At 34.5% G+C, this 12,823-nt stretch overlaps 1 protein-coding gene across 2 annotated transcripts in view; it reads left to right on the plus strand.

The window, feature by feature from the left end:
• The window catches only part of GNS (glucosamine (N-acetyl)-6-sulfatase), a 31,175-nt gene that overhangs the window by 6,598 nt on the left and 11,754 nt on the right, over nucleotides 1–12,823 (plus strand). The window contains exons 5-10 of one of the 2 annotated variants that reach the window (XM_074269735.1): nucleotides 108–206; nucleotides 4,125–4,292; nucleotides 5,130–5,212; nucleotides 6,077–6,195; nucleotides 7,153–7,256; nucleotides 12,373–12,474. In XM_074269735.1, coding sequence (XP_074125836.1) covers nucleotides 108–206; nucleotides 4,125–4,292; nucleotides 5,130–5,212; nucleotides 6,077–6,195; nucleotides 7,153–7,256; nucleotides 12,373–12,474 — 675 coding nt within the window. Of the gene's footprint in view, nucleotides 1–107; nucleotides 233–4,099; nucleotides 4,293–5,129; nucleotides 5,213–6,076; nucleotides 6,196–7,152; nucleotides 7,257–12,372; nucleotides 12,475–12,823 lie in introns of both variants that reach the window. The other variant, XM_074269734.1, reaches the window with a different exon arrangement.

The following is a 12,823-nucleotide window of genomic DNA, read 5'->3' on the forward strand; positions in this document are numbered from 1 at the left end:
TGCCTTTTCTTTCTACTTAGTAATAATGGAATCTAGCCTAGTCAGAAGGCTTTCAATTGCTTTGCAAATCTCACAACAATTTTCTTTTTTTTTTAACGTTCTCACAGGAAAAGAATTCTAAGTACTACAATTATACTCTTTCAGTCAATGGGAAGGCACGGAAGCATGGTGAAAACTACAGTCTGGACTACCTAACGGATGTGCTGGTGAGGCACTCTACTTATTTCCCATTGTGGCTTTTTTCCCCCATGATTCATAACTCTTAACCTTTGACCTTTGTTGTTAATTTAGAATGAATAATGCTCATACTCTAATAATTTGTTTTAATGTATAACCAAAGCTTCTAGAAGAAATTTAAAATCACATAACTCACAGTATTTTAATATCTAAAGTGTTCAAAGGTTCAAGCCAGAATTGTTGCATTCAGAATTCTATTTCTGAACCCTTTTTTAAATTCAGAAAAATGTATTTTGATACAGCAGCCCCTCCCCATAAAACAATTAAGCAAAACCATTTGGTAACAATGGTGATGGTTTCCATTTTTGTAATACTCTGACTGCTAAAAAGGATGGTGTATAACAGTGACTTGCATATGAACTTTATCTAAATTACCTTTTTAGAAAGGGGAAATATTTAATCCTCTGTGTCACCTAGTAAATCTTTCCATGTTTCCTTAAATTCTTCATAGTCATTAAAAATCAGCAAAAGTGTTTACATGTATTCTTTTTCATATAATAACCACATGGGTTCTGTATAGCTCTCACATATATTTCTTCTGCTAATCTCTTGTCTTCTACCATTATTCAAAACAGATGCATATTTGGGGAGGGACAAAAAGGGCAGCTATGAAGAGGTCAATAACGACTTTATCAAGTATTAGAGCAGCAAAAATTGTAGGGCCAAAGCTGGACAATATGACTTATTACTCATAGATGAGTGATAATAGGTGTCCCCGAACAGCATCTTATAGGTTACAGTCAGTCCTATATGTCCTCACCAGAGATAACTTTTTAGAACCAAGTCAATAAAATTATCGGCTGTTTTTTACTTACTGTCACCTGCCCAGCAGAGCAGTGGTGCAAGAGAGTAAGAGAGTCAGTGGCCTCCTGTAGCAGAGCTGCCTTCACAGACTCAGGAGTAAAGCTCTGGTCTTTTGCTACATCACACACCATTTTTAGGAGGGCCTTCAAGAAGACTTCTAATCTGCAAGGAATCCTGAGTCCAAAGACAAGAAAGCAGTTGTGACCAAACTTGTTAGTCTTGGAATATAAAAGATGGAACAAAAATGTAGCTAACATTTATATAGTTCTTACTCTGGGCCAGGCACTGTGCTTTATAATTATTACTTCATTTGAATTTCACAACAGCCTTGCAGGGAGTGCTATTATTTCCATTTTATAGGTGAAGAAACTATGGCAAATAGAAATGTGATGTGCCCAGGGTCATCCAGCCCATAAGTATTTGAGGTTAGATTTGAACTTGGGGCTTCCTGACTCCAGACCCACCACTATCCACTGAACCACCCAGCTCCCTAGTATTTCCTATGCTTCTTAATGGGACTTAATTGAGAGTGGAATTTGCTACTAATTGTTGCATTTATATATCAGTGAGGGATGATTTTGACCAATCCATGAAACTTTTTTGAATAAAGTTAACTTCCTTCACAAGGCATTAAAATTTCACTTTCTAGATCAGAGGTAGGTACATAACTTTTTTTTTTTTTTGGTGGCATTGATCCTTTCTGATAATGCTTTTAAACTCTAAAATAATATATAAAACAGAGTAAGCCAAACGATTGAAATTGTCATCAAAATATTTAAACTGGGGCAAACTAGGTAGTGTAGTGGATAGAGCACCAGCCCTGAAGTCAGGAAGACCTGAGTTCAAAAATCTGCTCTCAGACACTTAATACTTCCTAGCTGTGTGACCCTGGACAAGTCACTTAACCCCAAATGGCTCAGCAAAAAAAAAAAAAAAAATATATATATATATATATATATATATTTAAACTAGTTTTGTGGACACCCCTGGGATCCATGAATTCCAAGTTAACTTCTGATATAGTTGCCTGGTTTTTGTTTTTGTTTTTAACTTTTTATTCCAGTATTATATGACCCTCAATTTTTTCTTATGCTTTTGTTAATCTCCAGATTTCATCAGAAGGATATTACTAAGTAATAATTTTGTACAAGGGACCATAACAGCTCATTAAACTACTATTATTTATACTTAGGTTTTTTTTTTTTTAATTTAATTGATGAAAGGAGTTAACAAAAGTGAAATCATAGATTACCTTGGACTCCTCAGTACATTAAAGGTCCAGTTCAGTGACCCACTATATTTGAGATTCTCTTCTGATTCTAAAAACAACTATGAAATGTTTTCAATTTTCCCTATCCCTAGAATCATCTTAATAGTGAAAGGAAAAAAGATAAGGGAAACTTTGGACAGCATTGCATTGTAGGGAACTTGGAAAGAAGTCAACTAGCTAGTAATTTATGTTCTAAGTATTCAGATTACTTTGTCTTCACAATAACACAAATGACTATGATCACACAAATTAAATCTCTACAAAGTTATTTCTTTGTGTAGGTGAAATCAAATAGCTTAACTTAGTACTGATTGTAATTTTGGAGTGCATTCTTATTTTTGTTTTAATATAGACAAATTGCAATAATGACTTTATTGACTTTTTTCTTTTCCTGGATTGACAAAATATGCTCAGAGTTACATTAATAAAAGAATGATAGATGCAGTTCCTTTCCTCTTTAACCTTGTTTGTGATTAGGAACAGTAACTTCCAGTCAGTAAAGAAGGAAGTAAAGTAATTTGGTTTTTTGTCATGTGATGACAGAACATATGCTTGTGTGTCAGTGGAATCTGGAAAATTTGAAGCATCCATTTCATTTTGTAAAAATGGAGATTTTAGAAAGGGGAAGGACTACTTTATTTCAAAGTTAAATTTTTTGAATTGGATATATAACTATATCATTCTCACCTTCAAAAACTTTGTCATAAGCCCCTTTTCCATACTATCGAATCAGTTTTCATGGATTCAATTAATATTTCTTTGCTGACTTTCAGTTCCTGCCCAGAGCTCTCTGCCAAGTTCTAGTCCCTCATCAGCATTTTTTTTGGACATTTTCAATTGGATGACCCATAGGCATTTCAAACTCAAGGTGCCCAAAACCTAAGTTAACTTTTCTGCAAAATTCAACTTTTCTTCTTAACTTGCTTTATTACTGTTTAGAGTACCATTCATACAGATAGCCATCCTCTCTTCTTCCATTCTTCTTTTTCTTCCACATCCAGTTCCTTGGTAAGTCTTGCCAATTGTATTGCCATAATTTCTCACATCTTTCAACTTCTATCTTCATGTAAGTCCACTACCTTCTTTCAGGTCCTTAACACCTTTTCCTTACACCATTGTAGTGGCCTCCTAATAAATCTCCCTGCTTCAAGTCTCTTCCCACTCAGATTCATCATTCAGTCACCAAAGTGAAATTCCTCAAGTTTAAGTCTGACTTTGGTTACTCCTGGTCCAGAAACTATATACTATTGTCTCTTTACGTACATACATATATGTGTGTGTGTGTAAATATATATGCATGCACACACTTTTCACTCTGGCTCTAGTTTGCCTTTCCAAGCTGATTACACGTTAATTTCTTACACACTACAGTTACATCAGGAGACTCACTGTTTGCCACTCTGTCTCCATGCTTAGAATATTTTATACTTCAATCTAATTCCTAGTTTTTCCTCAAAACTCAATTCATGGCCACCTATGTGGGTCTACCATAACTACCCTGTATTCATTTTATTATGTACTTAGATATTTATATTGCTTTTTGTAATGAATGGAAATTCCTTAAAAGTAGGAATTTCATCTTTATCTTTGTATGCCCAACACTTAGCAAAGTTCCTGACATAGATTGGCTACTTAATAAGTGCTTGTTGATTCATTGTGTTCACAGTATACTTATCTCCAGATGGTAAACCAGCTGAGAAGTAGAGTCTTGGAAGAGCCACAATCTCTGGATTCTTCTAGTACCATTCATCCTATGCTTATTTAATTGATAGATGATTATTCTAAGAGATGTTACATTTTGTGTTTTTTTCAGGCTAATGTCTCTTTAGATTTCCTGGACTACAAGTCAAACTCTGAGCCCTTCTTCATGATGATTTCTACTCCAGCACCTCATTCTCCTTGGATTGCTGCTCCCCAATATCAAAAGAGCTTCCAGAATGTCAGTGCGCCAAGAAATAGTAATTTTAACATTCATGGGAAGGTAAGGTCTGTGTAGGTCTTTACTTAAAGCCCTATTCTTGGATCAACAATGGTTGTAGTGTTTTTATTAACCTGGTTGTTTTTCTTTTAGGCTTAGGAGGTTAGGATTACTAACTGTCTGTTAGTATATCTTTGATTCAGAAACATAGGTCAGGGCTTTCCTATATATATCTTTTAAAAAAAGTATTCCATGAATAAGCTAAACTATCCATTTTGCTCTAGTAAGACAAAGTTTCTTGATCATGTTATCAGTGCTAATGATTCTTCAGTCTGCTACTTATAAGCTAGTTTTATTCTTGGAGGCTTATGACTATTGGCTAACTGGCTGGTATGAGGTATATACAGATAAAAAAAAAAAAGAAAAGAAAAGAAATAAAAGGGAGTGTCTGTTGAGGAGTCTTCCTTTGTTGTTATTTACTTCCTTAAATAGTAAGATGGCCAAAGTGATGCCCACAAGCAAAAAAAGGGAATTTAGGTATCCAATTTAGCAAACTTGCTGGCACCTTAATTCTTAACTTTTTATAAAGTAAGGGATCATGACGATAAATAAAGAAAAAGCCATGATAAATAAACACTGAATTTCAGCTATTTGTCTCAGTAATTTTTCACTGAAAATTTTTTTTCCACTCAGAATCATAAGATTAGCATGAAAAAAAATAGTTTATTCTTGAATGAAAAATAAAAATAATCCTGGAGCAGTCACCAAAATGATCTTGAATGGAATATTCAAGGGGTTTATTACTGTGGCTAAAATGCAAAAGTTGTTGACATTTCCTCTCTGCTGCTGTTTGTATTCTTTGGTGTTGAGTTTTGTTTTTTTTTTTTTCCTTATTTTTAGAACAAGCATTGGCTAATTAGACAAGCCAAGACCCCAATGACTAATTCTTCAATACAGTTTTTAGATGAAGCATTTAGGAAAAGGTAGGCATTTCCTCCTTTATCTCTACCATGGTGGTGTTTCAGGAGCTCCCAAAACATTTATTCCTTATATATTAGTCACTGCAGCCTCTGTGGTGATACTAGGACAGATGGGCATGATCCAGTCAGGATGTCTCAGAAAAGGCTATTGTTCAGACAATTAGCTATTTTAACCCTTACTTAGACCCACCAGGTATATTGCAGAATTGCTAGACCCTGTGACTTATTAAATGGTCAATTTTAAGACTTCTGGGTCAATAGAGTATTCTATAACCATATAGTCCTTGTTTTGAAGGAAAACCTGTTAAGAAATTGAAGTGGCCTAAGTAAAGGCAAATTTATTTTCAGGATAAAATGTTTGCCATTGAGGATTTTTAATTTTTAAATTATAACTCAAGCCAAAAACAAAACAAAAAAGGATGAATGTAAAGAACACTGTGTAATCTCAGGAATATTTTAGAGTATGATATAATAAGAGATTATAACTATTTTATATTAATCTGTATTTATCAAGTCGCTGTCTTTTATCCTCCTCATAACTCTTCCCTCTTCCTTCTCAGATTTAGTCTAAAATGATGCCATAGCATTATAAAATAAAGGCCTGTTTTTAAATTTAGTTAATACTCAGAGACAATTAGGTGGTGCTATAGATAGAGCACCAGCCCTGAAGTCAGGGGGACTTGAGTTCAAATGTGGCCTCAGACATTTAACACATCCTAGCTGTGTGACCCTGGGCAAGTCACTTAACCCCAATTGCCTCAGCAAAAAAAAAAAAAATGTTGATACTCAAATTTAGTCAAGAAATATTGATACTTTTAAATCATTGGTAACTAAAAATGTCATCTCATTAATTATCTTCATATTTAGATGGCAAACTCTGCTGTCAGTTGATGACCTGGTAGAGAAATTGATAAGAAGGCTGGATTTTCATGGGGAGCTAAATAACACCTTCATTTTTTATACATCAGACAATGGCTATCACACAGGTAAGGGACTGTTTGGGGTCTCTCAAATGGTGTTTCTCTAATCATTTGTCAGGTCAAATATCAAAAGTTAAGGAAGCCTACCTCACCTTTAAAAGTGGAAAAACAGGTACACAAAATGAAATAAACAATGAGTCAATTGTACTAAGTACAACAGCACCTCTGGGAAAGAAGGAATATTTGTGATAATAGTCAAGGAAAGCTTTGTAGAGCTTGAAGAGGACATTTGGATAGATAGGATAGGCTTTAAAGGGCCTAGGGAAAGCAAGCATATTAAGAGGAACATCAGGGGAGGAAGGTTCCTTGGCAGATTCCTGTAAAGCTTTAGTTGAATCTCTGAAATAAGAAAGTTTTGATACTAAACAGCAACAAGAATCATCTTTACATTTCCTTCTTGCCATCCCTTTCTCTATTTGAATTTTTAGATAGACAGTGGGGTAAGAAAGAAGACTGACCCAGCTAAAACATTTCTATTCATACAACTAATTCCTGAGTTTTTATTCTGCTGTTATGCATGTAAGACAGATCTATTAGGATGGATAAAGAAGATGGACATCCTGTGGGTCTAAAACTTAAGATGTCAGTGGTTTACATTTTATTAACTTCACTCCACCCAATTTCCTCACCTGCAAAATGGGCCAGATGATAGCACCTTCCTCTTAAGGTTGTTATGAGGAACAAATGAGGTGATAATTGTAAAGCACTTAGCACACTGCCTGGTCCCCAATAAGCAGTATATAAATGTTTGCTATAATTGTGGTGACTGTGCTACAGAAAATGCAGAGCAAAAAATGATCTTGTCATTTTAATGAGAAAACCCAAATTCAGTTTACCCTTTATATAAATCACTTTCTATCTTAAATAGATAAAATAAGAGATTCTTTCTCTTCTGGAATGAAATCAAATGCAGCAAGATTGGGGAAGGGTGTGTCCATTTTCACATGTGTTTCTGTATTTCAGGGCAGTTCTCCTTGCCTATTGATAAACGGCAGTTGTATGAATTTGATATCAAAGTTCCATTACTGGTTCGAGGGCCTGGGATCAAAGCAAATCAGACAAATCAGGTGAGATGATGAGCCTCACCAAAGGCTTATTTCACACAAATGGATAGTATGAAGTAGATTTATCTTAGGGCCTGAGTTGCACAATGTTCATGAATTCATATTTAATGGTATAAATCCATTTTATGGTTTTACTTTTTCAGAATTCACATTCTTAACAATACACAATGAGCCTTCATGGCTAATGTTTTTCTACTATATTAGAATAGTATTATCCCAGTATTGTTAAACTACTTTTTATCTTTGAGTACAGGCATACTACTTACATTCTTCAGATTTATTTTACTAAGAGCTTTCTTACTTTTTTGCCTAATATACTTTGCAAGTTAGTACTTCATATTAATTGAATGAAAATACTAGAATGCTCACATCATCTGAGACTCTATTAATTTTTCAAATTAAGCTAAAAAGAAAACTTAACCAATCTTGCCAATATTTCCAAAATTGATTCAAAAACACAATCTGAGTATTACATAACTATTGTCTAACTTTTTGAAATCTTCAATGAAGTGTTAGATTTTTACTTGTTCACATGTTCAGAGGATGTTTTTGTTTATCAGCCCACTCTTCCTCTTAAGCTATTTTTTTTCTCAAAGGGAAAAAGTGGCTTTCATAACATATAAATGGGAATTTGTCTTATAAATACTGCAGTCATAAGCTAGATATACCTGATTATCCTTTTTCTCCCAAATCATGTGTTGTTTGTAAAGTTAGAACTTCATCTGATCTTGTCACTATTCAGTGAGTATTTGGTTTTTGGGGCTGCCTTTTAGATCATTTTAGCTTCTGTATTTCCATGAACAGGGGAACTGACTATCATAGAAACACCTTGAGAGGAAGATATGGTGACATATCTAAAGTGTTTGTTTTAACAAAATAACCTTTTAATAGGGATTCTCTTCACTTGAAGATATGAAATATTAACCAAATTGAGTCTATTGAGCAAAGTTCAGCTCTCCTAAGCCATTCAACTCTAAATAATTCCATTCAGCAAATAAATGCAAGAGAAACGAAACTATGAACTTGAGCCTACTGTCCTTCGGAGCTTTCTTTCAGTGGTGGAGGGGTGGCTTCATGGAGCAAGTTTGACCTTAGTCAGACCTTGAGGAGAAGTTAGATCCTTCTAAAAAGGGACCTTAGACTTATCTAGTTAATCCCCTCATCTCACAAGTAAGAAAAGTAAGGTCCAGAAAAATGAAATGACATAATCTTGGGATAGCAATAATAAAGTAGTAGCAAATAGCAGAGTCAATTTAAGGCCAGCACTCTTTCTGTTATGTGTTTGCAGATTTAAAATCCAGTATAATATTTAGCCAAAATAGTTCTCCTTATTAAAGTTATTTCTTGTAAAGAGTTGTTGTTACATTAACTATAATGGGAAAGGGGAATGAGCTTGAGTAAGATTAAGAGTAAGTTTGAATATACAATATGTATTGGTCAACCTGCCATCTGGGGGTGGAGGGAAGAAGGGGAAAAATTAGAACAAAAGGTTTGGCAATTGTCAATGTTGTAAAATTACCCATGCATATATCTGGTAAGTAAAACCTATTAAAATATTTAAAAAAAAAAAAAAAAAGAGTAGGTTTGAGACTTGGTGTCTAAGTATTTAAATATTGAATAAACAAGACTATACTAGAGATTAGAAATCTAAAAGTGGAAGAAAGAAAAGTCTTCAAGTTTCCAGTTTGGGGAAGGGAAAGTAGGAGGTGGGTAGTGAACTTTGACATCTGGTACAAGTAGTTGACTAAGAGATCTAATTATGCTGATGGGTTTCCTTGAGTTGGGGAAGAAGAATGTTATTGGAGTACTCTAAGGAATTTTCTTTTAAGCAAGGAATACCACATGAGAAGCAACACTAAAAGCAAGCAGAAGGAAAGCATGAAATCCATGAAAGAGAGTAGCCTAATGTGTCAACAAGTTGGAACCAGGTTGAAGAGTGCCTTCAGTACCTAGACCAAGGGTCAGTGATGTGGAGGGTAGGGTTGCTCCTTAAGAAACTTGCTCCAGCAATAGCATGGAAGATGAATTGGACAGAATGCCTAGTTTGTCAGTCAAAATTAAACTGAGCTAGAGTACAGGAAGGTAACATATCTTTTAGTACACTCAAGAAGTTCGTTGAGTTGGGCAAATTAAGATTAGATCTGGTTCTTGCAAAGCAGGTTCTGTTCCCTTCCATGGTGATAGGGGAAGGAGAGAAGGAGGGTGAGGGGAATGTTAGTGCCATAAGTCATTAAACAAAAAATGCCCTTCCTGGTTGCCCCACTCAAATTCTGTGCCCTAGAGCTCTAGTGCACAGAGCTAACATGTCCCTGTTTTACAAGGCCACTTCAAGTTCCCAAAGTGTTTTTTATTCCTTCTATTTCCTTGTTTCTTTAGCAAATACTTAACTTGAATTCTCTCAAAATAACCACTTCTCTACAACTGCACCTGGTCTCAGGGTTTTGCAAGACCTTTTACTTCCTCAGTTCTGTATTTAAATAGGCTTAAGGTTTTTTCTTTAAACTATTTGTCAGGGCATGATTTATAAATGAAAAACTTTTCTTTTCTCCCCTGACCTGTAGAAAATTGTTAAACTCATACTTACCTATATCTTTCAGAGTCTACAGGCTTTTATTTGTTCTTTGTTTTGCTCAAGATGCTAACTAAAATACTAGGGGTATGTTCACAAAATGTCTCACAGTTATCTTTCTTATTACCAACAGCTGAGGTTTCCTTCTCCCCAAAATATGGATAACTGATTAGGCTGAAGTAATAACTCTTAACTGACAGAACTAAGACAAAAGATCCTTAAGGCCCCATGTAGTTTTGAATCTGATAATCTCATGACTCCTAGCCTTGGTCTTTCCATTACACCACATTTTTAATTGTAATTCTTGGCCTATTTAAAAGTATGAGACAAATTTTTGTGAAAGGAAACTATTCTACTTGTCTTCTAGCTCAATTCTCATGCTTCTTATTTGGCATTCTCTGCACACCATTTTCTCTTAATCAGATTGGCTATATAGCTAGATCCAGATTACTGTGAATGATATATTCCCTGAAATGGTCACATTATTTGAACTTACATTGCATATTTCCATTGGAATAGAGCCATTATAGTTCTTAGTAGCATAAAGCCTAATGCATGTGAACATCTAAGATGATTAATTATTCCAGCTGATTGAGACCTAGCTGTACTGTGGAAGTGGTTATTTTCTAGGAGGGGTTGATATAATCAGAGATAAATGTGACCATTTTATTAATTTGGAAGAGGAGCAACAACATGAAAAGATGATTTTAAAGTTGAGTTTTCATTATAGTTTCTTGAAAATAAATTCAATTCCTTTAGAAGTTTGCTGTTTGACATAAATTTTATTTTGAGTTTCTACTCAGCCAGTTATATTAAATCAAAATTTTAACTAAATTGGCATACTTTTAAGGGCTTAATTGTGACTTTCTATTTTTCTCCCTTCCTTTTCTTAAAGTGCCCTTTGATCACATATCAGGTACCTCTTTCTCTTATTCTTTGCAGCCTTTGATATTTGTCAACATTGTACAGCTCTTTGTGAGAATGAAATATCATGGAAGACTTCCAGGTTGTGATCTCCACCTGTTAGAGGTCTTCCTGTTTTTCGCCTTCATTTTCTTATCTCAGTTTCTTCTTTTTTTAATAGCATAGCCACAGGAAGTACTTCTAACACAGTTGCACTCATATTACCGATTCTGCTAGGGGAAAGCCATTACTGTCCATGTTTGAACTGTTCCTTTATTAGGTCCCATCTGAAAAGAGTGATAGAATACTGGTACTAATTCACCTCTTTAATTCAGTAGTCATTTCTCCTCCTGCCACAAACTCCATTAAGTTAGTTATGACATCTTTAATTTCACAGAGTTGTCCTGTTTGTGCTAGTCTGCTTTGATTAAGGATGGTATTTACACATGAAAACTGGATAAAAATACTTTTTGATTAATGTCACTGATTCTTTCTAAAAAATATCATGGAAGTAGCCCCAAACCAAAGAACGTGTAGCTATTCTTAAAAGCAGAAATGTTAAAAAATGATAGTGAACTATAGTAGGGTAAATCCTAGTGATATTAGCTAGTACAAAGAGAAAAGATGCCTTGTTTTCTTCTTGCTGCTGAAACTGAAATTTTGTCAAAACTGCCACTCTAGCTAAGCCTAGAAGCTGTTGGATTTTTTAATTTTATTTTTTAGGTGCTTTGATTGTGCCTATTAGATACTAATTTTTAGCAGCTTTGAGTTGTGCTAGATTTGGACCAATGAAATGGCATTCCAAGGATAGAACATCACTTCTGTTCCTCTAGAAAATATCACAGCTATCCCTCAAGTGAAAATCTGAGCCTTGATAAATTCCTGGCTAATAAATAGACCCATAGAATACTGGTCTTTTTTCACATCCTTGCTTTTTTCCCTTAAATATAGAAAATAAAAGTGGTAGGGAAGCCAGATATTTCCAAAAAATTCTCTTTAGCATTAGCTTTGGTTTCCACCTAGAGTTAAAATACTATTCTTTCATTTTTGTTCTTGGGTTTTTTTTTTGTGTGTGTGTGTGTTTTTCAGAAACAAAAAAACTATTTATTTTGATCATGTTCTTCTCTTTTATTTATTAAAAATTTTGTTTAAGCTTGGTAATATTTAAGATGCTTATTTGGGGCTGTTCCATGAAAAGGAAATACATTCAGCACATATTCTTGAAGAACTTACAAAATTAACTGGAGCAAGAAAGCAATGATTGCGTATCAAAGCTTACCTCTGCAAATGAGTGTTATTCTTCTACTATATGTACTTTGAAGGACTTTGCTCTTATTCTAATGATGTTTCTATTTTTTTGAACTTTTACTGAACTTTCTTTTAAATCTTATGATCACATTCCTTTCAGTAGCCTTAACTTTGGTAGATTTTTTTTTTTTTTTTTTTTTTTTTGAGACCAAATTTTTTTTATTTCAAAATAGTGTCATTTGGAATTAGCTGCAATTGATACTGGATACATACAAAATATGGAGGGGGGGATAGTATGCAGAATGTTCAAGGAATACTTTGTAGATCAGTCAACAAATATTTGGAGGTAATACCAGATCTCTTTTGTCCTAGACTTAGTTCTCTTTTTTTTATCCACAGATGCTCATCGCCAACATTGACTTGGGTCCCACTATTTTAGACATTGCGGGCTATGACTTAAACAAAACCCAAATGGATGGAAGGTCTTTGTTGCCCCTCTTGGTAAGTTCATCATTTCCATATGGCTGATTGTGAATTCAGAATAATTGATTTCTAAGTCTCTAATTACCAAGCCCTTTTTTTTCCCCTGCCTGTATTTTCATTTTTAGAAGTTACCATGGTACAACTGCACATATAACTTTACAACACATAAAAAAAGTGGTCGAGCCATACATATCCTCTAACTCCAATATTTCAGACACCTAAGATTTCAGTGGACTGGTTCTTTCTCTGTTTTCTGTCAATAGATTAGATGGTCTTTGAATTGCCATGGTCACTGTTCTGGTGATGAGCTTTTCTGAATTTAATTAGTTTGAATGTCTGATAACTCTTAGGCCAGGATTTCAGTCTG

This window comes from Sminthopsis crassicaudata, chromosome 5 (assembly GCF_048593235.1).
Source record: "Sminthopsis crassicaudata isolate SCR6 chromosome 5, ASM4859323v1, whole genome shotgun sequence".
Taxonomy (NCBI): domain Eukaryota; kingdom Metazoa; phylum Chordata; class Mammalia; order Dasyuromorphia; family Dasyuridae; genus Sminthopsis; species Sminthopsis crassicaudata.